The sequence below is a fragment of the Dioscorea cayenensis genome, chromosome 5 (assembly GCF_009730915.1).
Source record: "Dioscorea cayenensis subsp. rotundata cultivar TDr96_F1 chromosome 5, TDr96_F1_v2_PseudoChromosome.rev07_lg8_w22 25.fasta, whole genome shotgun sequence".
NCBI lineage: Eukaryota > Viridiplantae > Streptophyta > Magnoliopsida > Dioscoreales > Dioscoreaceae > Dioscorea > Dioscorea cayenensis.
In genome coordinates this window covers 1,852,363-1,878,754 of record NC_052475.1, presented here as the reverse complement: position 1 = coordinate 1,878,754, position 26,392 = coordinate 1,852,363, and the positions used below count along the sequence as shown (strand labels likewise).

The 26,392-nt window shown below is 34.6% G+C and overlaps 4 protein-coding genes across 4 annotated transcripts; 1 reads left to right on the top strand and 3 right to left on the bottom strand.

Annotated features, from left to right (window-relative positions):
- Positions 1 to 1,843: 1,843 nt before the first annotated feature.
- LOC120262141 (cyclic nucleotide-gated ion channel 18-like) lies at positions 1,844 to 5,613 on the top strand. The gene is made up of 6 exons (XM_039270206.1): positions 1,844 to 2,480; positions 2,809 to 3,021; positions 3,123 to 3,436; positions 3,612 to 3,723; positions 4,337 to 4,573; positions 4,720 to 5,613. Exons 1-6 carry the CDS (start codon positions 1,950 to 1,952, stop codon positions 5,497 to 5,499), a joined length of 2,187 nt encoding a protein of 728 aa, XP_039126140.1. The 5' UTR covers positions 1,844 to 1,949; the 3' UTR covers positions 5,500 to 5,613.
- A 180-nt stretch (positions 5,614 to 5,793) lies between these two features.
- Positions 5,794 to 9,082, bottom strand: LOC120262143 (probable magnesium transporter NIPA6). Its single transcript, XM_039270208.1, has 9 exons — positions 8,755 to 9,082; positions 8,616 to 8,672; positions 8,422 to 8,512; positions 8,106 to 8,266; positions 7,887 to 8,014; positions 7,664 to 7,801; positions 6,765 to 6,857; positions 6,548 to 6,665; positions 5,794 to 6,255 (listed from the first exon to the last, which is right to left on the bottom strand). The coding sequence occupies exons 1-9, from the start codon at positions 8,924 to 8,926 to the stop codon at positions 6,125 to 6,127; spliced, it is 1,089 nt and encodes a 362-aa protein (XP_039126142.1). The 5' UTR covers positions 8,927 to 9,082; the 3' UTR covers positions 5,794 to 6,124.
- Positions 9,083 to 9,694: 612 nt separating this feature from the next.
- On the bottom strand, positions 9,695 to 15,434 carry LOC120262142 (O-fucosyltransferase 9-like). Its single transcript, XM_039270207.1, has 10 exons — positions 15,042 to 15,434; positions 13,454 to 13,526; positions 13,039 to 13,106; positions 12,478 to 12,566; positions 12,083 to 12,280; positions 11,773 to 11,977; positions 11,516 to 11,683; positions 10,887 to 11,054; positions 10,491 to 10,681; positions 9,695 to 10,264 (listed from the first exon to the last, which is right to left on the bottom strand). The coding sequence occupies exons 1-10, from the start codon at positions 15,363 to 15,365 to the stop codon at positions 10,126 to 10,128; spliced, it is 1,623 nt and encodes a 540-aa protein (XP_039126141.1). The 5' UTR covers positions 15,366 to 15,434; the 3' UTR covers positions 9,695 to 10,125.
- A 4,963-nt stretch (positions 15,435 to 20,397) lies between these two features.
- Positions 20,398 to 26,000, bottom strand: LOC120259843 (protein EI24 homolog). Its single transcript, XM_039267290.1, has 11 exons — positions 25,742 to 26,000; positions 25,574 to 25,639; positions 24,678 to 24,825; positions 23,814 to 23,866; positions 23,334 to 23,465; positions 23,141 to 23,204; positions 22,862 to 22,947; positions 22,665 to 22,747; positions 21,775 to 21,851; positions 20,873 to 20,988; positions 20,398 to 20,697 (listed from the first exon to the last, which is right to left on the bottom strand). Exons 1-11 carry the CDS (start codon positions 25,840 to 25,842, stop codon positions 20,652 to 20,654), a joined length of 972 nt encoding a protein of 323 aa, XP_039123224.1. The 5' UTR covers positions 25,843 to 26,000; the 3' UTR covers positions 20,398 to 20,651.
- Positions 26,001 to 26,392: the final 392 nt, after the last annotated feature.

Below are 26,392 nucleotides of genomic sequence, written 5' to 3'. Positions count from 1 at the left end.
TTGCTCCCTTCTTGTTTTCATGCTTCTTCTTATGATTTTAATCTCTGCAGGTAAGTCATGTCACTCTTACTATCTTGTCACATTGAACTCTTTCTTTTCCTTAAAAGAATATATATTTGTGTTTGTGTGTGTAACTGTGTGTGAAGTTTGATAAAAGGGGAAAAAAAATGAAAGAAACTTACTTTTCTTTTAATTGTTGTTTTTGTTAATTTAGTGGATATCCATCGTTCATACATGCCTTCACCAGATCAAGGGGAGATCGGCCGTTCATACAAGCCTCCACCGCCAGGGCCGCATTTTAGAGACCCTCAAATTCCTTGATTTTATTTAAGAGTAATATAAAAGAACAATCATGTCAATAATGATGATTTGTGAGAGCAAATCTAAAAAAAAAAAAATTGTGTTATGTTTTTGTTAGATAGATATTACATGGTGATGTCCATATATATATATATATATATATATATATATTTTTTTTTGAAAAGATGGATAAACCATTTCAATTAAAAAAAAAAATAGATACAGACACCCACAAAAAACCACACCCAAACAGAAAACAGACCCAGGACCACAAGAAGTGAAAACAAAAGGCAGAGCAATAGGGGAACATACTAACAAGAAAAGAAACAACAACAAGCAGGCCGCCACAACGCGCCTGAAGAAAGACATAAAGACTACTCCGTGATCTGAATCATAGTCTCCTCATAGGTATTACATGGTGATGTCCATCTAACTTGTATTCCGGTTTTTTATGTACTTGAATATTCATTTTAATAATATTTGGTGGTTTATTCATTTTTATAAAAAAATAAAAATTAAATAAATGAATGTAATTTTTAGATAAGTACGTATTATGTAAAATTGTAACTGCCTTATTTTGGGTTTGCTATTGTTTGTTTGGAATAAACCTGGAATAATGAAGCTTGAAATTAAGGAAAAAAAGGACTATATACTTGTAAATAAATTAATAGGTATGTGCTAATTTTTCTTTTTAATTACAATTGTATTTATTTTAGTTAAATTTGAAGATTATTCTTTACTATCAATTCCCAATTCTAATATTATCAGGTGAAAGTGTATGGCCTGGGGATTAATTTTTAGTTATACACACTCCATTGTGTTTGTTAGCATTTGTCAAAATTAAAGAAAAAAAAAAAATTCATTTTCAATCTTAAAATTAGGGGGGAAAAAAACAAAAGAAATCCTGTAATAAACAATAATCACTCTCAAATTCTAAAACTTATATGTAAAGTCCAATTAAATTTCATATATAAAAATCACATTATAGTTCCAAATACCATTTATTAAATAATTAAAAAAATAATTTCACTTTTTATTTTTATCCGCCTAATTCATACACAAAATAATATTCCTAATAGTTGCTTTTTTACAATCAGCTCTATTTCATCCCTCCCATCATCTTTAAAAGTTCAAATTCAGAACACACAAAGATTCACCAAATAATAATAAACAAATATAATAAAAACCAAAGAACAAAACTAAAAACTAAAGATGATATAAAAATAGTAAATCTGACATACAAAAATTAAAGAGTAAAACTAAAAACTGAACGTGATGTAAGAATAATAAATCTGAAGTTATTTAGCCGATAGACTTAAAAATAATTCTAAAAAAAAAAATTTTCAAAAAATTTAAAAAAAATCAAAAGTGGTTTTTTATTGTTCGGACTTTTGCGCGATTCCTATTATTATTATTATTATTATTATTATTATTATTATTATTATTTTGTAACAAAATAAATAATAGTAATAAATAATTAAAAGAAGAAAAAAAAAAGGGTTAGTTATATAAAGTCCGTGAAATTCTCTCGGAGCACGGCCACGTCGACGTCGAGGGTTGTCGTCGAGAGGGCTCTCCGCGAATGGCGGAGCTCCTCCCTCTCCGCCTCTATCCTCTCACCCCCAACCCTAACCCTAACCCTAACCCTAATGCTCCTCTTCCACCATGGCCACCACCACCCTCTTCTCCTCCCCCTCCCTCCACCTCCCCGCCGACGTCTTCCTCACTTCCGATGGCCCACGATGAGCATCATCAGACCCACCTCCCTTCTCCCCTTCCGGCGCCACCTCTCCGTGGCTCTGGACCGTGGCGCCATCCCCTGGCACGACCGCATCCTCGATCCAGGCAGCAGCGTCGTCATCCGCTGGAACCAGGTCTTTCTTCTCCTCTCCACGCTCTCCCTTTTCGTCGATCCCTTCTATTTCTTCGTCCTCTTCGTCGGTGGCCGAGGCTGCCTCAAGGTCGATGTTCATATCATGGTCATTGTCACTGTCCTTCGTACCATGTTCGATCTTTGCTATCTCGCTAATCTTCTCCTCAAGTTCCGCATCGCCTTCGTCGCCCCTAGCTCCCGTGTCTTTGGCCGCGGAGAGCTCGTCACTGATAAGCACCAGATCACCATGCGTTACTTGAAAGGGTCCTTCGCCATTGATCTCATCTCCCTCCTTCCAATCCCCCAGGTATTCCCCTTCTTCTTCCTCTGTTTAAATGTGCTGATTTGAATGTTGAATAATTTAAAAAAAAAAAGCAACTTTTTGTTGTCCTGTCTTCTAAAACCTGCTGATGCATGTATTGTTATTATTCTTTCATGATTTAATATCATGATTTGAATGATGCATTGTGTAAATTTAATGCTGAAAGTGGTTGCATGATGATCTTTAAATAGTCTCTGGCTTTTAATCTCATCATATGGCTTCATTTGTAGTTAACTATTATTAATTTTTGATAATTTGTGATACTATTCAGTGCTTTTGGTGATTGGGACTGAGAATTAATTGTTTGTCACAGTTGATAATCTGGATTGTCATTACTGCTGCAAGAAACACCTCGGCCAAGCACACAATCAATATGTTGTCGATGATTATCTTTTTACAGTATCTTCCTAGATTATACCTTCTTTTTCGGTTGATGTCACGGATTACCAAGGCTTATGGTGATGTCACAAAGACTACTTGGATAGGTGCTGCGTACCATTTAATTCTTTACATGCTGGCCAGTCATGTAATCCTCTATGCTTAATGTTCATCTCTGCCAATCATCAAGTTCTATAGCAGTCTTGTTCAATGAACATTTCTCTGATGATATTGTGTGTCTTTGTATAGGGTTTTGGGGCTTTATGGTATCTCTTCTCTATGGTGCAGCAGAATTCTTGTTGGGCAACTGAGTGTGCAAAAGAGAATGGAACAATGCACATGCCATTGTGTAAGACTAGTTTTCTGGATTGTAGTACTTTGGATGACCCTGAACGTAAAGTCTGGTTGAAGACCACCCAAGTCCTTTCCAACTGTGATGCAACCAACAGCTCTAACCCATTCCAGTTTGGCATGTATGCTGATGCTCTTACAGATGATGTTGTTGGAGCTACTTTCTGGGGAAAATATCTCTATTGCCTTTGGTGGGGTCTGCGAAATTTGAGGTATGAGCTCTTGTAGCATGTTCTCAAATTCTCTTTAATATAAGTATTACATTATTTACTCTATATGAGTTGAGCAACAGTCGTATGTTTTGTGCTACTTTTAACATGTTGGAAAGCTCATTTGGGTTCAATTATTAATTATGACCTTAACTTTTATTGCTCTCCTGGTGTTCAGTTCTTATGGGCAGAACCTGGCAACAAGCACTAATCCTGGGGAAACGTCATATGCCATTTTTATATGTATTGTAGGACTTGTTCTATTTTGCCTGCTGATTGGTAACTTTCAGGTAATGCATGTTTCTTTTGAGTTATTTATGTTTTTAGCTGTTTGAAATCTTTTCACTTGCAATTTTGATTGTGAACAATGGTAACATCTGAGGTAATGCAAATATGCAAAGCAATAGTTACAGCTTCCAATATGATTCCGATTGAAAATATGTTTTTTGAAGTATTAGTTATCAAAACCATGTTATGATATATTAATAACAAAGATAATGGAGTTTATAAAAATGAGATCACCTTGCATTATGAAATATGATTTTTTTTTTCTTTTTACATGGAATATGCAATGTTGCTGATGGCAGCGAGGCTAAAGTTAGCCTACTGTACTGTCTTCAGTTTGTGTTGTCTGGCAAGTTAAAGAAAGTTTTGAAACATTGTTATTTGGCCTCATTATACACTCTCAGTTCACTTAAACTGTGAGAAGGTTTTTGATTTTGCTGTTTTCAATATATACCATAAGAATCATACATGTGTAGTAGGCTTTTGTAAAGGTGATTTTACATGCATCAAACAATGTCCCATGACATGGGTACACTGAAATATGCCAACTTCAATTACATATTTAACCATAATGATATTGATCCCCTCACCTGCTTTTTTTTTTTTGGTGACTTCAAGACATACTTGCAATCAATGAATGTAAGAATTGAAGAATGGAGAGTGAAACGGCGTGATATTGAGGAGTGGATGAAGCATCGGCAACTACCACAAGATTTGCAAGACCGGGTTTTGCAGTTCAATCAGTACAAATGGCTTGCCACCAGAGGTGTAAATGAAGAGTTCATTCTGCATTCTTTACCTCTAGACCTCCGCCGTGCTATTCAACGCCATTTATGTTTGGGTCTTGTTCGGCGAGTAAGCACAACTTTTCGCTTTTACATTCCTTCAATGTCTCAACTCACTTCAGTGACAAATCCTTTTCAAACTAGTTGCATTTCTTACTCTGCTGTTACTGTTAATGTGCTTAAACTAGTTGCATGTCTATATTCATGCCCACATAGGTACCTTTCTTCTCTCAAATGGATGATCAACTTCTGGATGCAATATGTGGGTGTCTAGTTTCATCTTTAAGCACAAAGGACACATACATTGTTAGAGAAGGTGACCCTGTAAATGAAATGCTCTTCATAGTCCGAGGTCAGCTTGAAAGCTCAACAACCAATGGTGGCAGGTCTGGATTCTTTAACTGCATTACTCTTGGACCTGGAGATTTTTGCGGCGAAGAATTGCTAACATGGGCTCTGGAGACCAAAATAAACATCAACCTTCCATCCTCTACTCGAACTGTAAGGGCTCTTAGCGAAGTAGAGGGATTCGTACTCCGGGCAGAAGAACTCAAATTCGTCGCCAATCAGTTTAAGCGTCTCCACAGCAAGAAACTTCAGCATGTCTTCAAGTTCTATTCTCATCAATGGAGGACATGGGGAGCTTGTTTTATACAAGCAGCATGGAGACGGCACAAGAAGAGGAAGCTCGCCAAGGAGCTCGTTGCACAGGAAAACTATTATTATATGCCATCTGTGGACGATGAAAACCATGAAGTATATGATGATGTTCCTCTACTCGGCGAGGACTTTGGCGAACATGGTAAGGATGGCTCGCCCTCGGGGGCAACAAATGCGCCTAGTCAGCTCGGTGCCACAATATTGGCTTCCAAGTTTGCGAAGAACACAAAGCGGGGAGCTCAACTAAAGATGGAGAGGCCTGAACCAGCTGCTATCAGTATAAAAATGCCTAAGTTGCTGAAGCCTGATGAACCTGATTTCTCCAGTGAACAATGATATTCTGTATCAGAAGGTTTATAACTTTTTCCATATGATATAGAAGAATGTAGCTAGGAAAACCATAAAGAAATGACATTGTATATTGTTAATTTTTGTAACTGTAGGCATGTTTTCCCCCACTTTATAGCAATCTGGTACTGCTTAAATTGTTCTATTTGTTCAGAGTTACAGATCAAAATGATTCAATTGTGTGAAGTAAACACAGTTCCTATGCAATAAGTAGAAATTCATATTCAACAATTCAGTTAAGTCTAAGAAACATGAGCATCTTTCTATGTAAACACCTAATCATCAATCAACCAATCACTCTTCTAAAAAATACCTGGAAAGTGTGTAACAGCGAGGCATGAAACATAACTATGATACCATGTGAAAGAATAGGAAATTATTAGCAAACATGTACAAAGCACACACAAATCACTCTGGAACAGCGGTAGCATATGGCGAGATCTGACTTCGATGGTCATGTTGCTGTTGACTAGTTCTATCCTACAAAAATTTTCACACGTCTTCCTGATTTAACTCCTTTGTCTTAGCAAATGTGGAAGAGAGTTGCATTACTTGATTGCTCATCATAGGATAATAAGGCAAGGGATATGTGAATCGTCAGTCCGGCCACAATCTATATAAAATGATCTTGTCTCACAACAGCAACAAAATCGCCAGACAACAAGTCATCTCCCTTGTGCTTTCCTAGTTCACTGTTCCCTTGAGTGTGCCAAAATATTTTAGAGGACAGCGGTGTGTATAAATCTGCATTGAACAAAAGCACATGCCATGAAAATGAAGGAAATTGTTTGGTTTTGACCCTGTTTACCATAGTAGAACTCAGGTTGAATTTATTGTTGTTGATAGCATGCTCACAGTTGGGAAAATGAAAACCCAGTCACATCCTTATCTAATGAAATGCCATTAGTTTATCACATCAAGAGCAAAAACCTAGGGTTGGTCGCAGATGTGCATGGGTTCATGGCCAATGCCAGTTTCTAGATGCTATATCAACTTAGGCAGGAAGTAGACCACAAAAGCTGGTAAATATGTTTACCTGCATTAGGAGGTTGGTCTTGCCCCCGTGTGGAATGTAGCACTGTAGTTCCAGAGATTACAGTTACAAAACCGCAAATCTCTGATGCTATGTTGCTTGCACTCTGACCAGACCAGTCCTGATGAAATAGGGGAATAATATTGATAGTAAAGCTCAGTTCAGCCAAAGAAGAAGAAACAAGAAGTGAAGGATGCAACCATAAGAATATTTGACATACCTTAAACATAATAGCACTTGCCAAAATTGTGAGAGTTGTGAACATGGCATAGTATATTGGAGAAACTATTGCAGTGTTGAAAGTATCTAGTGCCTGCAACACCAAATTGTTAACTAGATAGTATTCTAAGATAGCTTCCATCTAATAACAAATAAAAAGATATTTCTGTCAGCTTTGTCAGACAATTGATACAGTGATTGATACAAAAGCTAATAACTGCTCAATGATCCTTTCTACTGATCGATTTAAATAACTTTGCAGTCAAAGCAGATGTATTTTGAGCTGCAGAAGCCACTGTATCTACATAAAAATATCTAACCAGCATAATAAGCCTCAGTGCCTCACTAAGCGAGAATAGCAATGTGCTCTGACTAAACATTGCCGTTTTCTACCCCACATGAAATTGCTAAATTTTAGACAGGCTCAATGTCAAGTGGTTAAAACCTACTCAGTTGGGTCTTCTGTACTGGTTATCTTATCAACTTAAGGCTTCGTACGGAAAGCTAAATTACAGACTCATCAAGGCAGTAAAATAAATACCAATTAAAAAATTCAATCATAATAGATTGGATTTTTTTCATGCATGAAAAAAAAATTCAGATCTTTAAAAAAAAAAAAAAGGCAATTCGATGTTGCTATTTACTTAAAGCAAAAAGTCAAGTATGAGATTCTGGGGATATATAGAACTTGATATTTACTAATGGTAGGTGGTGAGACTGACATGAGAGGGACAACCGCAAAGAAATGAAAACTTGAGGTAATATGTCTCCCTCAATAGTATGCATGGCAATCATTATAGATTTTACAAAAGACTGTCTAAGTTTAAACAGAAATTAAATATATCTTAATGTAACATTTAACTAAAACAGAACTGAAGCCATAATTGTCAACTTGTTCACCTTATTTAGATAATTTAGCTGAATAATGATACATGAGACTGCAACCATAGCAAATACCCATGTTTGGAAATAACCAGCCTGGTTGATGCCCTCCAACGTGAGCTTTATTGCAATGCCAATGGCTTTAATACTCATCACCTAAACAAAATAACAAATCAAACACAACAAAACAAACTGGAAACCACACTCTCAAGCACTAAAAGCACAAAGCATCCAACTATACCGTTAAGGATCCAATAATAGAGCATATGCTCAAGTACACCATTATATTTGTCTGACCACATCTTGGTGAGCAATGCATCATCAGCACCAGCGAGACAGCAATTGCTGCTACAGTGTATAAAAGAAAGGCTGCAAAGAAATTTAAAGACTCATGTAATTCGTCAAGACCGAAAGTATCTACCAACAAAGACAACACACTAGAATCTCAAAAGGCACCCACCAGGCTGCACTGCCAAGTACCATATCTGCTCAACTGAGCTCGGGGTCCTCTCCGCCGGGGCATGAAGAACAATCACGGTTGATCCTACAATGCAAAGTATACAACCCATTACCCCCATCTTCTGCAGCCTCTCCCTGAGGATGAAATGAGCCAATACAGCACTGCCCAAGAAAAAAAAAGAAAAAATCTCACTATCTAAATAACTCTTTTAATGAAACCAAGTCAAACACAATATTTTATCTATAAAACAATCCTCCAAAATGCAAAAATAACACAGTTTCATCAACAACAACCGAGAATTCAATCTTCACCTTACCTCACTATGATGCTCAACGCTCCAAGCGGCGTCACCAGGACAGCAGGAGCAAAGATATACGCAATAAAGTTCGCAACTTCACCAATAATCACTGTCAGTCACAACTCAAACCAATCAAAATTTTACCCAATAAAGAAAAAAAAACCAAATTAAATCACTAAAATGAAAGAAACAAAGACGAATCCAAAACTCACTCGTAATCATCCCAATCCACCAAAGCGGCTGCAAAAGATAAGAATACCCTCCAACACCTATAAGATCAAGCAAACACCAGCTCAAAAAAAGCCCTAGAAACAAAGAGTCAAGGATTAGGGTTAGGGTTTGACAACGAACCAGCGCGAGCGCCAGAGGAGCCAGCGCGCTTAAGGCCCTTCTTCTTGAAAATGAAACTGGCTCCGATGAACGCACTGGAAACAACGGCGAGGACGACACCCTTGAGGTTGTCGTCCAAGAGGAGCGACCGGTGGATCACCGGCATCTCGCCGGCGAATTGGAGCGCTTCCATGGATCGCAAGGCCAGCGAGATGTCATCTGAATCTCGAGAAAGGCGAGGGTTTTGAGATCCCAAAACTCGTTTTTTATAAAAAAAAGGTCGGATTTTTATATCGCTCTTTTGAGATAGTTTTGTCTTTCTTTTACTGCCGCCACGACAAAGGGACAGATGAACGGAGCACCGTAAGCGGTGAAGTAACTCGAAAGAAGAGGGAGGTAAGGTTACCGGAAATGAGTGGATCCGGGTGTCACGTGATCGGAGATATCATGCACACCTGGTGGCACGTGGAGAATGCCAGGTAATGCCAATGGGTCGCTTTTAAAGGTGTCATATTTATTAGTGCCACGTCAGTTGCTGTTGTGGGACCCACCTGTTTTCTGACGTGGATTAAAAGAAGAATTAAAAAAATCATAATTAAAGTGATTTTTTAAATTTTAAAGTCATTTTATTCTGTTTTTTTTTTTTTTAATATCATTTCAAAGTTGTTCATATTTTGGAAGGGAGACAGATGTGGACAAGCCAGACAAATCATTGAACCAATCTTTTATATATATAATTTGGATTGTTTGAAAACACTCACAAAGAAGTTAAAAAAATGGGCCATGAAGTCATTATCATATTTAATCAGGACTTTAATTTGATATTATCTCCATTATTTCAAAGAAGACCTGAATCAACAGTAAACAACAAAGTCCAAAGAAATGAATAGTCAAACCAAACACAACTCTCCATTTGATGAGAATTTGCACCATAGTTTATGTGTGTAATTTTGTCTTCAAATCAACAAAACAAACACAGAATAATACAAAAGAATAATAACATCTGGTAGGTGACAAACTTGGTTGAATCAAAACATGTAATGATAAAAACCGGCGATAATCGCCGTGTCCAAATCATCGGTTAGTACTTGGAGCAAAAAAAAAGACTGACAAATCGGTGATATTACGAAAAGTTTTGACCGTAGGATACAACTTGATATTTTTTACATACACAAAGAATTGGACGAAGGAAGGAATACAGAACATGAGAATGATCAAAATATAGACAACTAAAATTAGAACAAACAGGAATGCTGCTGATCTATGAAAAAATTGAAAGAATTTCTAAGGGAATGAAATCATCGTAGATGTGAGAATACTTACATGGGTATCAACAAATCCTACTTTTGAGTATGATATATGACTGGTTTTCATCGTATACACTCTGCGACTTTATGTTTCTGATTGCTGCTGGCACATGCAGTCGGGCATGGGAAATGTGTAGATGGATGCATTGCTTTTCCTTTGTCCAACACCCTTTAAATCACTTCGCCGAAGCATTTCCTGCATACTTCGCTTGAATCTATCCCATCTGCATCAAGATACAAAGAGCTGGCTTTTAATTACAACAATACAAACATCTGCTACCTTAAAAACCAGTGGCACTTTGATACCAAATGATTTTTAAGGATAATTAGCTAATAAACACCACGAAGAAAGTAAACTACGGTGGGGAATTCAAGACCTAACGAGAAAGTAGGCTCAAAACTCTATCCTGATGAATCATATGAAAATCTAAAACAGAAGTGAGAAATGACCTGATGTTGGGGTTATCCAGAGCTAAGACCAGTTTCCTTTTGTCAGGTTGTATTGTCTTTGAATGTCCAGCATAAAGGTATCGCCTGTGTCCCAGTAGAAAATGTGGAAAATTGCCACCTTGAGTTGTAACGAATGCTTCACTGTGAGCGCAAACTGTATAATCAAGCGCAGCCAGCCGAGATGAATATCCCTGCATTGAAGAATAAGCCATCAAAAAGCTGAATAAAAACAGCATTCACTTCGACAGCAGTGAACAGGAATTCATGGAAATGGGTATGATTATGCCAAAGAAAGAGACAATAGCCATATTTAAAGCGTTGTAAAGGAATGTGGTTGTGTTTTATTCGGCTTTGATCCGGTGGCCTGAATATGAACTTATATTAACATTAGGATACCTTGAATTGGGCAAGCTCATCTGCAGAAGCTAGAGTTTCTTTTGTCTCTAACAGTGGAAACATTTGACGGAGAGGTGCCATATATTTTTCTGCATTGTATATTTTACCCGAAGCAACATAAATTGGTGTATTATTTCCAAATCCCATGCCTCTAAGCATCATTCCAACCTGAAAGAAGAGAACCGAATTAATGCATGCCAAAAATGAAAATGTGACAAGGTGTTCTAGCATCACTTTATTATAATACCTTGTAATGAACAGGGTTACCCAGACAGTGTTTTCCAACCAGACAAACAGAAGGCAATTGATACATAATACATGAGGTTTAAAATGTTTGACGAAAGCTACGAAACAATCCAAGGAAATAAATCTGTCAAATGTCATGTCACAAATAGCAAAATCATTGAAGGGCTAGGGCAAGGAAGGTAAAAATATAATGACATATTTAGTTTTCTTTCAAATCAGTAAATCCGTAATCATGAAAATGTCATTAAATGTTTCAAGCTTTGCCGCAGGATAATTCTTTAAAAATCACAAATATTAATGGGGCAAAAACCCACTGAATTAAATTTGATATCATTCATGTGTATAGTGTTTTCAAACTATAAGGAAAAAGAGAGAAGGTGAACCTCCAGTGGAGTTAATGGGCATTTTCCATCCATTCTATTTGCTTCTGGATTTATCACCCTACCAGGTCTTCTAAACTTGCCTCGCCAGCTCCTTTCCCGAGCATTATCCATCTCACGTTTCTCCTCCTTTCCACCATCGTAAGTACAACAAGAAAACGCTACCATATCCTGAAATGCATAGAGAAAGAAACTCGCTAGGTTATTAGCCAAAAAGACATGGATGCACAAATTTTAGTTATCAAACAAGATGCCACCACCTCTTCAAAACGAAGATGCACTGATATATACTTCCCACTGGTGTTTGAGCTTTTCTTCAGCATCCTGTCTACCATATCTTTTGCAAGGCCTCTTATTGGTTCAGAAAATTGTAAAGCTTCATAATTGGCCAAACATCTCAGAGCTTGAATGCTGGGTGGAACTGAATGTGCCAATCTATTTGAGAAAGGAGCAATACGCACTGCCCTGAAGCAACAAGTACAGTTAAAAATATAAGAAAATGAAAACTACAAGTAGTTTCCACAATCTATAGAAAGTAGAAGAGACAGATAGAGAAAGACAGGAGAGTACCCCAATTCTAACAATTTTGGAAGGACCTTTTGTAGATAATAGGATTTGGTTGATAGGGCCTTTGCTCTCATATTGATTATGTTGCTGATATTATTGTCAAACCGCTGCAGGATATCTTCGGGGAGCTCCTTAACCACTCTTACATGGCTTTTGAGGGTATCAATGAAGTATTCTTCATCAAAAATATCACCAAACTTGCTGAGGTAATTTTAAAATAGAAGATTTGTGATTATTTGAATAAACAAGATAAAGAAGCAAAGAAAATGATACAATATCAAGAAAATGTTCATTCAAGGATTATCAAAATCAAATCACATGAAAATCAAAAGTTCATGATCACAGACCCAACCATGTAGCCTGTGATGAACAAAAAGAGAAGAGGAGTAGCTATTTACCTAGAATCACGCCAAACACTGTTCAGATGAAACATGGGGATAACCAGAGTTGCGTTTAACATGCCAGCTACAGCCACAGCATCACAGATCTGTACTGCAAAAGAGCAGGATTAGACCACATAGATTTAGATATAAATAGACATAGAGCAGCGATAGGTTGTAAATTATTTACATTTTTGGAACCTTATCAACAGTAATTGAGAAGGGGTTCCCCATTGAATAGAGCACAACAAAAGGCCCACAAAAAAAAACAAGATTACTAGAGCATTTTCAGAAAAATACATAAGTTTGATGAAAGATATAAAGTCTTATGGTGTTGTCAAAGATTCAGTATGATTGAAGTCCTATCAAATCACAACCCAACTGGAACAAAGAAGTTCAATTTAAACCAGGCACATGAAAGCAAGCTGCCCTCTAAGCGCAAAAAACAGGATGCCTTTACGACTAATATTAGTGAGAAGGAAAAAAATCATGGTGCAGTTGAATATGCAGTGATGTTCTTTAAGAAATATTTGTTTTAAAATGAGAGCATGTGCCAAAAGTTTGTACACTGGTACATACTGATAAACGCTGTTGATTGAGGCCACCATTTGCTTCAATTATTAGAAAGCCATTTGAAGGTGGCAATTCTGAAAACAAAAGAGGAAAAAGAATAGCATAATTAGCTTCACACAAGCATAGAAAACAAATTGCAGAGCCTTGAGGATGGCCATATACCATAAGCTAAATAGTTGGCCAGTACTTAGTTGTCGAATTCATAAAAAGAAGTAAATTCATAACAAGAAGTACAAGTAAAAGTCAAGTACTTATTGATTTTAAATAAGATGATAGAGTGCTTCAAGGGAAGAAAAGTGTCAAGTTCAGCAAACTGTTATTATGAAAAAGTTGAGAGAAATATTGTTTCCATGCATTCAAATATTCTTTGATGGGAGAAGTTTACTTTCAAAATTTTACAATCAAATGTAAATAAGCCCACCTTTTTTATGCAATTTCTTGCTGAAACAAGACTTCCATCTCTGGCTTGCTTTTGAATGCCAAGCTGTTGCCAACTGCATAAGATTCAATAAAATGTTTCAGATTATTATATCGTCATGATCACTACAAGTTGTTTAAAACAAGCGCTTCTGCCAGGTCCTAAAAGTTCATTGAACAATTAAAAATTAAGATACAAGAGAAAGTTTGTCTAATAATGACTACATTGTTGGAAAAGAATCAATACAATTGAATGTTGCATTGGTAGGTAAAAGAAAAAGATAACAGCAAGAGATCACTTTCAGGGACAAGAGGAATTTCAATTACAAATCTTAGAGCTGCAATAAGCGTCAATGCCAGCAAAATGTAAAAACAATAAAAAACTATCAACGAGATGATAATTGTATATAAAAATTAAGCAAATAGATATCATTAAATGCAAGTGAAGGGACTGCTAATGATTCTTATGCAATATGAAACCAAGAGGACATGAAAAGAACATTATAACTTTCAATGGTTATGCTTGTGTGGACACCATCGCATAGTCAAAGTAATGCAATGGTATGGATTACATGTGGCTTGACTACTAACATAGAATTAATGCAGCTGATGCAAGGTAAATAAAGTGAGCATCATCTGGACCATTAAATCCACAATTTGAAGTCAGATGCAGCAACACACCATGCCCACATTTTCAACAACCAAAATATAGAATTCCAAGCATCTTCTATATGAGAGCTATCTCCAAAGTCACTCTTTGAATGGATTAATGAAGCCATCACCTAGTTTACTTGTTTACCGAGTATATCAACTGTATTCAGGTATTCTTTTACTTCTTAGCCCTTTAAGCTTCACGGGTGCATTTTAACATAAAAACCTGGAGATTTATTATGGTATATATATACCAGGCAGAGAACAGAAAGAAGAAAATGCGTAGAATAATAGAAGGGTAAACTGATAGACTGAGATCCTAGAAAGCATGGCTTGTATCACCCCTCTATGGAAAGTAGTTGTATTATAAAAAGACAAATACTATCCAGCACCCCTTCTATGAGGATGGAACGTACGGAATTACTTAAAAAAAATATAAAATAGAAAGAAAAACACCAGTATCCAAAAGTTAAACAAGATGCAATTTTCACCAGGATGATTCATCAGATAATATATCTATATAGATAGATAGATTTCACTTAATACTAAAATTCTTTAGAATTGTAAAATAAGGAATATACAAATTCAAATTTCTTAGCGTTTTCTCTAACAACGTATTACTACCAAATCTTCTCAAGCAGGACAACATGCGGAACAAAAAATCCATGCTTCATATTCAAACACAAGCAGCATAAAACATGGTTAGCAGAAAAAAAAAATAAAAAAATAGAAAAAAATTATTTGATGTACCAAAAAAAAGGTAAAAATAAAAAAGGAAAAGCTTTACCACCAGGGCCTTATTTCTTCAGAATAAATGAAATTCATGAGGGAAAGTTTCTGAAATAAGCTACATAGAACGCATGCCAATAATCAAGTACTCCTTAAAAATCAACTTTCTTTCTTGTGAGAGAAAAGGGAGAGAATTCTTGATAGAATCTTACCGCATTGGAGTGATTAACATCAGCTTGCATGAAAGGCCAAAGTTTCTTGAAAACCTGAGGGCTTTTATACACCGCGCCGGGCGGCGACCGCCGGAGAATGGCAACCCCAACCCTCACCGGCACGAACTCAAGATCCCAGCACCCCATGAACACAACCATAGCTACCAAATACATCAGTGGAACCAACAACAACAATCCCCTCCTTCTAAGCGCCGCCGACACCACTACCACCACGAGCCGCCGCGGGCTCTGCGGCACCGCGCCACCTCCCTTACGGAGCTTAGCCCGGGGAGAAGAGCACGGGGACTGCGGCCGGGGAGCCATACTCACCGGCGGGGAGGTGCGGATCTCGGGGGAGAGACGAGCATGGCGAGATGAGCTTTAATGGAGTGCGGCGTGTGGAGCGGATCGAGGGAGGGCTTTTCTATAAATGTTCTTTTTCTTTTTCTTCCTTTTTGTTAATTTCTCTCTTTTTCAGGGTTCTTTTTGCAACTTTATTTATGAATTTATTTATTTTTAACATTTATTCGTAGTAATAAATTGTCTGGAAACTAGTAATAACTAAAAATTTTTTAATAAAAAGAAAAAATATATTTTTTTAGCTGCTTATTTAGATATGTATTTAAATATTGTTTTATTTTAAAAATATATTATTTGTAATCCAAACAAAACGTATATTTTTTTAAACAGTCCAGAAACAGAAATGCTTGAAACTTGATTTTTATGTAATTTGGTGTACATAATTAAAAATTGATGAAAATACATTAAAATAAACATAAAATTTCTCTAAATATAAAGGTTACCCGTTATTATTAATTATTATATCTGAATAACAAAATTATATATATATATATATATGCATATGGTCCCAAGTGGAGGTTCTTTAGCAACAGTGAAGCCACCTGTCTTAAGCCAAGCCACATGGGCCGCTTGGACTAATTAAAAAATATTATATATATATATTAATTATTTAGGATAAGTTTGATGGATGGATTGGGAAATTATTATTAATAAAAAAATGGATGGTGATGTTTTGAAATTATGACAAGGATATCTAATTAATTTGATTATTGTTTAGAAAAAAAAAAGAGAGTGGGTTTTATATTAGATTTTGGTTGTTTAGACTTTACATTGCATGTTTGGAACATGTTAGGTGTGTTTTCATTTTACAAGAGTTATATTTGCTTTCTAGTACTTGTTTGTTTATTTTCCTTCATCCAAACAGATTAACCATTAAATTTTATTTATTTCATTTGTTTCAACCCTCACGGCACTCAAATATTAAAACGACAATCAAAATTTATTACTTGTAATTACTTAAAACTCCTTAGAAGTTTTTTTTATGCGCACTTGACCCTTTCAAATTTGGGTATTTCAAAAAAAAAAAATTTTTTTTTCTAATAGTTTACAATTCAGTACCTCTGAATAACTGACATTGACAGAAATGACAGTTAATTTTTTAAACAAAAACATGTGAGAAGATAAAATATTAAATAAAATAAAACATATTAAATAAAAATTTATATAATTACATATAAACACACAATGTTCAACACAAACTTTAATTATTAAACGGAAAGTAAATATTATAAAATAGAATAAACTATAAATTGACGGAATGAGCTGAAGTGTCGGAAAAGAAATATAAATTCAAATATCAAGGGGCTATTTAGGAAGTTTTCAAACTTTCAAGGGTTAGAATTAATTTTCTCAATTTATTATTAAAGAATAAAATTAAAAAAAAATTGTAGTCTTGTTCGGTGAAATTAACTTACAATTGAATTTTATGCCATTCATTGCTCTGGATGGGAATAGTACTGTACAAACCAACCAAGAAAAAGGTACAACCAGTTAGCACTTCAACACAACTAATTAAGTATTGAATTTAATGTGAGTTTCCTTTCATATTTAATCAAGAAACATTAGACCACTGATTGAATGATATGAATGATTATAAATAGTCTTTTAGACCCACTTATTGACTCTTTTGAGTGTCCACAGGCAAAGCTCTATTTTTATAAATCAATGTGCTTGACTCCCTCAGCCTTTTTTCTCAAAACAACATAACAAATAAATAACAAATGAGTCAATAAAGGTGGGAAAAAGAATTAATAATGTTTTTATCAAAAGAGATAGAAAAACATGGGATAAAATTTCAGGGAATTAACATGAAATTATAAAGATGCATAAAAAGAAAACTTTTATATTACTAAATCCTGAATGTATATGTTTTAAGCAATGATATGGTGGGTATATGTCTTGGTACTAAAGTTTTATTTATACAACAATGTTCATAGTTTATCCATCCTTGCATGTGATTAAAGGAATGAAAGCTTTAAACAAGGAATCATGCTTTTCTTTTCTATTCAAAAGAACTTTTGGCTTTGACTAGTAATCATTCTTTTAGGAGTTAAGGAGCCACTTCACTTGTTAAGTAGCCAAACTTTATATAATGCCCCTTTATATTGAGATATTGCATGCCAGGAATACATCAAAAGTTATCCCAAGTATCATCCTTGGTGTTTTTTTTTTTTGGTAATTTAATAATAATAATAATAATAATAATTATTATTATTATTATTATTATTTTGTATATATTTTAACAAATGCAACAAACACAATTATTGTCAATGACATACACACAAAAAGCAATACAGGACCACTCATATGACTTCAGTCGACCACACCCATAACTAGGACCACTCAAATTTTGACAATAAATATCAAGTAAATCAAACATTTTCTCATATGTTCTCAATTGACCACACCTACAACCAGGATCACTCAAATTTTAACAATAAACATCCCGTAAATCAAACATTTCACTATAAATTAGTGTATATGGTCCAAAGGACTTTTAGCTTTATGTATAATTATTTTTATAAATATATTTAACTTGTAATAATAATAATAATAATAATATTGAAGTTTTTAATTTACTCATTGCTCTAATAAAATTAAATAATTACGTGCATATAAACTTAGAACATTTTTAATGATTTATAAATGAATTAAATTCACAAAAGTCACAGGATAAAAATGACAAATGGTCCCCAACTTAACAAGACTAATAAAATTAAATGAATTACGTGCATATACCTTCCATACCTTCTTGCATTTGATGCCCATCAAAAATTAAAGGTTCCACATAAAATAGTTTCCATCTTGTCTTGGAGCTAATTCTATCAATGTGCTGCATTCTAATGACAGCCTGGAGATTGTTGGGGCTCAAACCAAATAAATAAAGAGCAATGCTCACACAAATACTAACCTCAGAATTGGAACGAATACTAACCCCAAAATTGGAGTTGCTAACCCCGGAGTTGGGAATATTAACCCCAGCTTTGGGGTTAGTATTTTGTGTTGGATTTCGTAAAAGCCCGGAGTTGGGAATGTTAACCCTAGGGCTGCAAATGAACCAAGCCGTTCATGAGCTACTCGAAGCTCGGCTCGGAAAAAACTCGTTCATTAACTAAATGAGCCAAGCTCGAGCCAGAGTTTTGAGCTCGAAATTATAAACGAGCCGAGCTCGAGCCACATACTGCTCGGCTCATTAAGGCTCGCGAGCCTTATAACAAACTTGCTCTATCGAGCAGGCTCGCGAGCCTCCTAACAAGTATGATATAGATTTTCTAAAACTATAAATTTTTATGATATATAAAGTTATAAACCAATTTATAAAATATCTACCACTACCAACCAAATAATAAGTTTAATAGATATTTTTTTAAAAATACTAGTTTTTTAGACTATTGGCATTAATTTATAAAAAAATAAAAATAAAAAACCAAAAGAAGAGACTGAGAGAATTTTAAAAAATAATTATCTCTTTATTTGGTTGGTCTAATTTTTTTGCTTATTATGTTTATTTTTTGGGATTTCAGCCTTTGTTATATATATATATATATATATATGAATGTTCTGGAAATGGAACATTCATGGTAAATTAATAATGTTTCTATATACCCATAATTCTTTTGTTGTATATAAATCATATTTAATTCTAGTGCATAAATTTTTCTAGTTTAATTTATGTGAGAATATATTAATTAATACTGTTCAAAATAAGAAAAAAGAATCAATAAAAAAAAAAATAATGGGAGGGGTTGATAACCCCGACTAACCCCGACACCAGGGTTAGGTTATCGACCCCTCCCATTATTTTTAATGGAGATATAACCCCGGTGTCGGGGTTACTATCCCTGATACCGGGGTTATCAACCCCTCCCATTATTATTATTTTTTTTATTTCTTATTCTTTAAATTATTGTATTAAAATTAATAAAAGAATTAAATAATATGAGATTGTATATATATTCAATTACTTAATGTTAATATATCAAATTTATTATCTTCATTTGTATATATATTGAATTATTTGAATATAAATAAGTTTTCAACTTAGAAATAATAAATAAAAAGTTTTTTTTAATTCATGGAGCTCACCGTTTCAATTTTAATCTCTAACTTTTTATTTAGTTAATAAATTATTTACAAAATTTGGAAAAATTAAAATTCCATATTATTACAAAATATAATAATATGTTTATAAATTAATTTAATAATAGAAATCCACTGTTTTAACACACCCTGAGGCCTGAGTATCTTACATAGTTACATTATTCATGGAGCACACACACATCCATCTATGCATGCATGATAGATCCATGTATACATAATTTAGTCTATAATAAGTATCTTATATTATATACTTGCATTATTATTAATAATCATATACATCTCATATTGACATTATCATCATACATATAAATTAAGAGTTATATAATACTGATTTTCACCATATAAATGATATATGTAATCATTTAGATTTGGGTTAATATGCAATATTGACATTATCTAAAGTTATTAATTAAAATTTACTAACTACTACCAATATCTACAAGCATAAGTCATTAATTAATATTGATATATATTAAATGAGCTCAAACTCGAGCTAAATATGATTTAATGAGCTTACAAGCTCATTAACGAGCCGAGCTCGAGTTCGGCTCGGTTTCTATTATAAATAAACTTCTTTCGAGCCGAGCTCGAGAAATGAGTTTTTTCCGAGCCGAGCTCGAACCGAACTCGAGCTTAATTTTATTATCTTGAGCCGAGCTCGAGCTTACAATTTTGGGCTCGAACCAGTAGTTAATTCTGTCGAGCCGAGCTCAAACACTTCAATGCTCGGCTCGGCTCGATTGCAGGCCTAGACTTAACCTTAACCCCAGCTCTGGGGTTAGTATTTTGTGTTGGATTTCGTAAAAGCTATTCGTGATGAATAGCATTTCTGATAAATAAATAACCCAAGCAGAATTAATGTACTTTTCACAAGGATAATAACATATCACACAACAATTTTACTGATAATTTAACAATTTCAATTTCATCAACAACTTTGATTTTAATGTACATTTAAGTAAACAGGTGATCACTGAAGAAATAAGACTAAAAGAAATTTCAGTATTATATACAATGCAAACAATTGGATGTCTAATGGCTGTTAAAAGTGGTGACCTTACATTGATCTCCAGTTTCCTTTGGGATTTATTCTGTGGATAAGCAACCTGAACACACTATCTTGGTTTGGCTTCTGGATGCTTTCTTTTGTTAATCATCTTTATGTCCTTCAGGAAAGGATTGCAATATGCTCATCCTGTAGTATAAGATGATAATTTGCTATGAAACTCAAGTTACTGAATCAAGGCGATAATTCAAATGATATCATTGAGTAGTTTTTGGGCTATAGATTGTATGGTAATGTCAAAAATAGAGAGCAAGATGGAGAAGAACAAAGAATAAATTCATTGCATTAGTGGGTAATTGCTTACGATAAAGCATTTGCGATGTAAAATATTCTCAGTTTTCGTAGTTCTTCCCCTTCCCATGATCTTTTCTGAGAGTCTATAACTTTCTCTGCTTGGGTTCCTGCTGCTGTCAAAACAAACTGGGACACTACTTTGGTCAAATAACCACTGGAAATATCATGAGCAACAATAAATTTGTCTTTATGATGCCCAGCAAACATCAGAGTCTCAGGACAATTAATAGAATTGAAGAAAGAAACATCAAACTGCTCAAGATGCCCTTAAATGAATGCAGTTCATCGAGTAATGCAGGATGCAGGAACCCAAAAGAAATATTAAGTTATTATTTTGAATACCACAATTACTAATATCCAGCAAGTCTTGCATTTCAGGCCTCCAATAACATGACATGCATCGAGTTGGGGTAACATGTCAGACTGACAGACAATTTATTCTTTCCAGTAGTTGTTGGAACTACTTCTTATAGCAAATGTCAGTCATTCAATTAAGAAGTAACTGGACAAGGCCCTACAAGAATGATGGTTTTCCAGGTTTGGTTTCCACATGTTCGAACTTCGAAACAGTTAAAACAGACAAAACAATCACGCGAATATCTCTTTTAAAGATTCATCAAGTCAAAAATTGAACTGCCAATGTTCCTCTTGAGGTCAGGAGGACATGACATTTTAGGAGTTTTAGCCGATGCTTTGGGCATCAACTACTACTTTTGTGGAGAAGTTCTACGAAATGAATTATAAGCAGGTCAAAATGAGACAAGAAGAAAAAGATGATTTCAGAGCAGATAACAAAGGGACTGGAAAGAATATCTCGCATCAATTCTGGTAGAAAATAGTCTATATATATACTACAACAATAGATTGATCAGAGAATGAAACACGAAGCCAAAGCAGGGGATTCGAGCTTACCAGAGGAAATAGTATGGCCATAACACCATAGCTGACAAGTGGAGAAAAAAAGAAAATTGCAAGAACACACGGACTTCCTGATACAATCATACAGTCAGGATATTGAACATGCCAAAATTCACTGACTTAAAAAAATAAATAAGAGAATGAGCAATAACTAAACAAATGCATAAATAAGACTTATATTGCATTTAAATAAAATAAATCCAATGAGAAATAAGAAAAATTCCAAAAGCTAAACCGAATAAGAAATGAGAATATATTCTATTCTCTCAATTAGATTGGATAGAAGATCTCTTTGGGATCTCCATTAATTAGGATAGAATATCTCATTGAGATTAAGTTTTATAAGTTGCAAATATCAAAAGGTATCTAATCCAAGCAACATCGCATAATTCAAGGACACCGAACAACATTACTTGATGAGAAATAACATCTTGCAAAACGCTTCAGTTCTTAGATACACAAGCAGTTATATTTAATAAGCATCACAACATATCTTAGTCCAAACACTCCAGGCAATGTTATTTGACTGGACATAACATCTTGCCAAAATTTTCAGCTCGTTAAGATGACCAGCGGCCATATTTGGGTAAAAAAGGAAAAAGAAAAAGAAGTCCCAACAAACTGAAGTAAGATCCTTTTCATAAAACTGAAACTCCAGATACAACATCTAAAAATTTTATTCTGGCAATATATTTATTTGACCAGATACTGGTAAAAATGCTGGTTAAGATACAAGTACAACGAGCAGTAATAATTAAGCAGGCAATACTCAATCTAATCCAATGCAAAAATATAGATTTGAATTTTCACAAAATGATGATCTAAAAGTTGTAATAAAAAAGAATATTAAAATAAAATAACAAACTCATAACAAAATTCAGTACCAAAGCCAGCAAAAAATGCCCAATTTGATTCAAAGAAATCAAGCCTTTTCTCCAAGCTCAGTTGAGAAAGATTCCATTTGTACCTGGAAACATAGAAAAGAAGCAATTGTATCATCTTTTGAATGTTCTATTTAAGGCAAAAATCCAAAGGAATGGCACATGGGCACATCAGTATTGTGACAGAAGTGGAGGCATACTCAAAACAGTAATACGAATACATCCAGGAGAGGAGCAAAAAATTGATTCCCTTGCCGATGTAAGGTATAAACCCTGTTGCAAAAACCTGCATCAGGATAGATGGGAATTCATACTATTGATCTACAAACTATAATATCAACCGAATCAGTTGTTAACTTGAAAAATAGGAATATTCTACATGAAACAATCTGTATTAAAAATTAGAAATTATAAATCTATCCAACATTAGTTCTGTAAGAATAGAGAAAATGTAATTAGAAACTAGCGCACCACTGCACCTCTATGAAGAAAACGCTCAACAATAGAAGTGAATAAACCTGTTCTCCAATTCCAACTATGACCCTGTTCAAGGATTTGATGTCAATAATCATATTGCAAAAAAACATATGCTACATCTGAAAAAATGTCGATAACAAAAATCTATGAAACAACATTTAAGGATACACAAGAGTCAGAAGTCCCTAGACTCACCCTTCAAATCCACTTGGCTTGCTCAGATTTGACACATTTTGTGAATCAGATACATCACTTATGCCAAGTGATTGTGCTATAGCAGGTCCTCTTCTCACAGCATCAAATCCATGCTTAGCAATATCATTATACCTGGATCAGAGCCAAAAATAGCATATCAAAAGATTAAATAGTGGAAGGAACCTTCAAATCAATGAACTGGTTTTCTTTTTTTTTTTAAATGCAAGGGCATCTTCCACAAGCAAGATTCATCACTCTTGCACTTTAGTTACTATTCTAAGATCTTCACCTTCATCAGACTCCTTTTAAAAATCAATATTACTTATAATTGGGTTTAAGTTGTGTGCATGAGCAAAAGTTTCTATGGTGAGAATTTAGTAATTAAGTACCTGTAGAAGTAAAAAAATAAAAAATAAAAAAAAGTTGCCATTATAAGTTCATAAAACATAAAGATTCCACTTCTGCCAGAATGTTACCTACCAGAGGGCGCTCAGCACAATGCTGAAAACATAGAGTGGGTAGAACCAGAAAACCTGGAAGGGAACATTAGCAAAAAATGACCAAAACAACATAAAACATTTGCAGATTATCAATAATAATAATAAAAAAAAAGAAAATAAATACAAATTAAAATTCTGTTCACTTTTCCACCCAGCTACAATTGAAATAAAAAATTCAGTCAGAGCTTGCAATGGCAGAGGGGCTACCATAAATCATTTCATGTTTAAATCTACAGACTCGCTCACTTATATAATATATTTTCTCAATGGTCTGATCCAATAATAAATAAGTTAAACATGATATAGGATTTACAATCAATTAAATTCTTCTCAGATTTCAAAACAACTTTATTAATAACTTAAGATACCATAATTAAATAAAACTAAATTCCACAAAAACTACCAGTCAAGTGTTACATGGTATCCAGAAAAAAATGTTTGTGCAAACCTATAAAAAGGAATTAGTGCTTCGTGACATTTTTTTGGAAGGTTTCTTTTACTTTCCTTAGAAAGCAAGTATATGAGGTCTAGCAAATGCATATTGCTTTCAATAATATGGCCATTTAAATGACTAGACTAGGGAAAAATCTTGAATAATCAAAAAACTTCTTCCAATAAACGGGTGCCGCCGACAACAACTTAAAAATTCAGTAGGCGTGCATGAAAAACCTAAGGAAAGACCAGGATATATTTAGTGCCACTGGCACACCAACTTAAGCAGATATATAGCTCAAAGTCTTGAGGAGAATAGCTTCACGAGAAACTAAATAGTTGAATTGAACAATGAAAAGAGAAACAACTCAACAAATATAAACCGCCACAATGGAAGAGAGTAGAAACTTACATAGAAAAAATGAATAAGGATAAAACGCAAGGCAGAATAAATAGCTAGAGCCGTTCCATGTTCGCAAAGATGCTCTGATTCCTGTTCACATTTCCCAGGCAATATCCACAGTAGAATGGGGATGACAACTGACTTTAAAGTCAACAAACTGTATAAAAAATAGATAAATGTGAACAGGGTTATCAGTAGCAAGAAAGGGACAAGGTCTCATTTATGCAGTTAAGAAATATACCAATAAGCACCCTCTTTAAGGTTCACAATAAAATTTATCGTTCAATAAAGTCCAACATTGGTGTTTGCAAAACCTACCTAATGATCAATGAGATAATTCACATCAACTGCCTTTCTAATTGCAGCAGCCTTATAGTCAACACACACACACAACCCCCCAAAAAACACAATAAAATATAATTATAGCTTCAATGCGGATAATAATAAATCCTAAATAATTTTATCACTACATTATACCCTCTCCCGTCCACTTCAAACTCTATAATGTGTTCACATGTGTGCGTGTGTGAAACAAACAAGCAACCTATCAGGGGCAAAAATCCAATAAAAACTCAAAGTTGGAAATTCAGATACCCACGCACAAGCAAGTACCTAAATTTCCAATGCTCAATATAGACAGAATATTCTAAAATCATAGAAATTCAATTGCCAATCAATTCATCCCAAACAATTTACACCCCCACACAAGCAAGTAACTGAATTTCTATATACCACAAACCAAAGACTATACAACAGCTAACTCTAATTACTCAAACAGCAACCATGCTCCAAAAGCAGGAGCACCGATGTTCTCAATCTCACTACAACAACACCACAACAAAAATTGACAGAAAATCACAATCCCTAAGATCCAAAAAAACCCTCAAAATCCATAAAAACAATACCTTCCTAAGAAGATGAGCCCATTGAGAAGAAAGCACTGCCCCATCCTGATCGTCAGCATCCTCGACCTGAAAACAAACCCAATCATGAGAAAACAACAGCAAAACAAAAGATGGAAAAAGAATCAAGAAGAGCAACAAAGGAGGAGGAGGAAGAGGAGAAACGAGAACCGGAGACAAAGAACAGCGACCCTGTGAATCGATGCGGCTTCTCTGAAGCCCGCGAGCCACATAGAACCCGCACGCTTCCCATACAGCGCCATGGACTTCATGGCGATCGCGGTGAGAGCTCCGCGGAGACGATGATTGCTTTGGTTTCGATTGATGGTAATCGCAAGAGAAAGAGACTTCGGTTGGAAAGGAAAAAAAAAAAAAAGCAAGCTTTTTATCAAACCCCGCGAGACATGGATTCCGTCAATGTTTTTCTTTTTTTCTTGGTTTTTTTGGGCATTTATAATCTCTGAAAAATTATCTAATTTTATCTTAATAAAATTAAAAATTTTATATCTCTTTTAAATATTATTAGGTAACTCAAAATCAAAGATCTTCTTAAATTATGAGTAGTTTGGACTTAAAAATTAAAATACAGTCTTTTTATTGTTAATGTTTTACATTGTAAATCCTAAGAAACTGATGTTATAAATTTTAACTAAAATTTTTTTATTTTGAATTAACTCACTCACAGTGATAAATTTAGTGATTAATATGATATTAAAATTTTAAGCTTATTTCTTTTTACCACTTTAATACATAATGAAGTTCGGGAGGATTCAAAATCGAACATCATAGGTTCAAATTAATAGGTTAGTGTGCTCCCAGGGT

What these genes read in the sequence shown, in the direction of transcription:
- LOC120259843 (XM_039267290.1), bottom strand. Translation starts at nt 25,842, where the DNA reads ATGAAGTCCATGGCGCTGTATGGGAAGCGTGCGGGTTCTATGTGGCTC. An exon ending in GTCGCTGTTCTTTGTCTCCG is followed by an intron (nt 25,640 to 25,741) that starts GTTCTCGTTTCT and finishes GTTTGTTTTCAG; the next exon opens with GTCGAGGATGCTGACGATCA. An exon ending in TACATCGCAAATGCTTTATC is followed by an intron (nt 20,698 to 20,872) that starts GTAAGCAATTAC and finishes CTTATACTACAG; the next exon opens with GATGAGCATATTGCAATCCT.
- LOC120262142 (XM_039270207.1), bottom strand. Translation starts at nt 15,365, where the DNA reads ATGGCTCCCCGGCCGCAGTCCCCGTGCTCTTCTCCCCGGGCTAAGCTC. An exon ending in CAAGAAATTGCATAAAAAAG is followed by an intron (nt 13,107 to 13,453) that starts GTGGGCTTATTT and finishes TTTTGTTTTCAG; the next exon opens with AATTGCCACCTTCAAATGGC. An exon ending in CCAAAATTGTTAGAATTGGG is followed by an intron (nt 11,978 to 12,082) that starts GTACTCTCCTGT and finishes TTGTTGCTTCAG; the next exon opens with GGCAGTGCGTATTGCTCCTT.
- LOC120262141 (XM_039270206.1), top strand. Translation starts at nt 1,950, where the DNA reads ATGCTCCTCTTCCACCATGGCCACCACCACCCTCTTCTCCTCCCCCTC. An exon ending in CCCTCCTTCCAATCCCCCAG is followed by an intron (nt 2,481 to 2,808) that starts GTATTCCCCTTC and finishes TGTTTGTCACAG; the next exon opens with TTGATAATCTGGATTGTCAT. An exon ending in TGCTGATTGGTAACTTTCAG is followed by an intron (nt 3,724 to 4,336) that starts GTAATGCATGTT and finishes GGTGACTTCAAG; the next exon opens with ACATACTTGCAATCAATGAA.
- LOC120262143 (XM_039270208.1), bottom strand. Translation starts at nt 8,926, where the DNA reads ATGGAAGCGCTCCAATTCGCCGGCGAGATGCCGGTGATCCACCGGTCG. An exon ending in GCGTTGAGCATCATAGTGAG is followed by an intron (nt 8,267 to 8,421) that starts GTAAGGTGAAGA and finishes TTTCTTGGGCAG; the next exon opens with TGCTGTATTGGCTCATTTCA. An exon ending in CAAGTGCTATTATGTTTAAG is followed by an intron (nt 6,666 to 6,764) that starts GTATGTCAAATA and finishes CTATTTCATCAG; the next exon opens with GACTGGTCTGGTCAGAGTGC.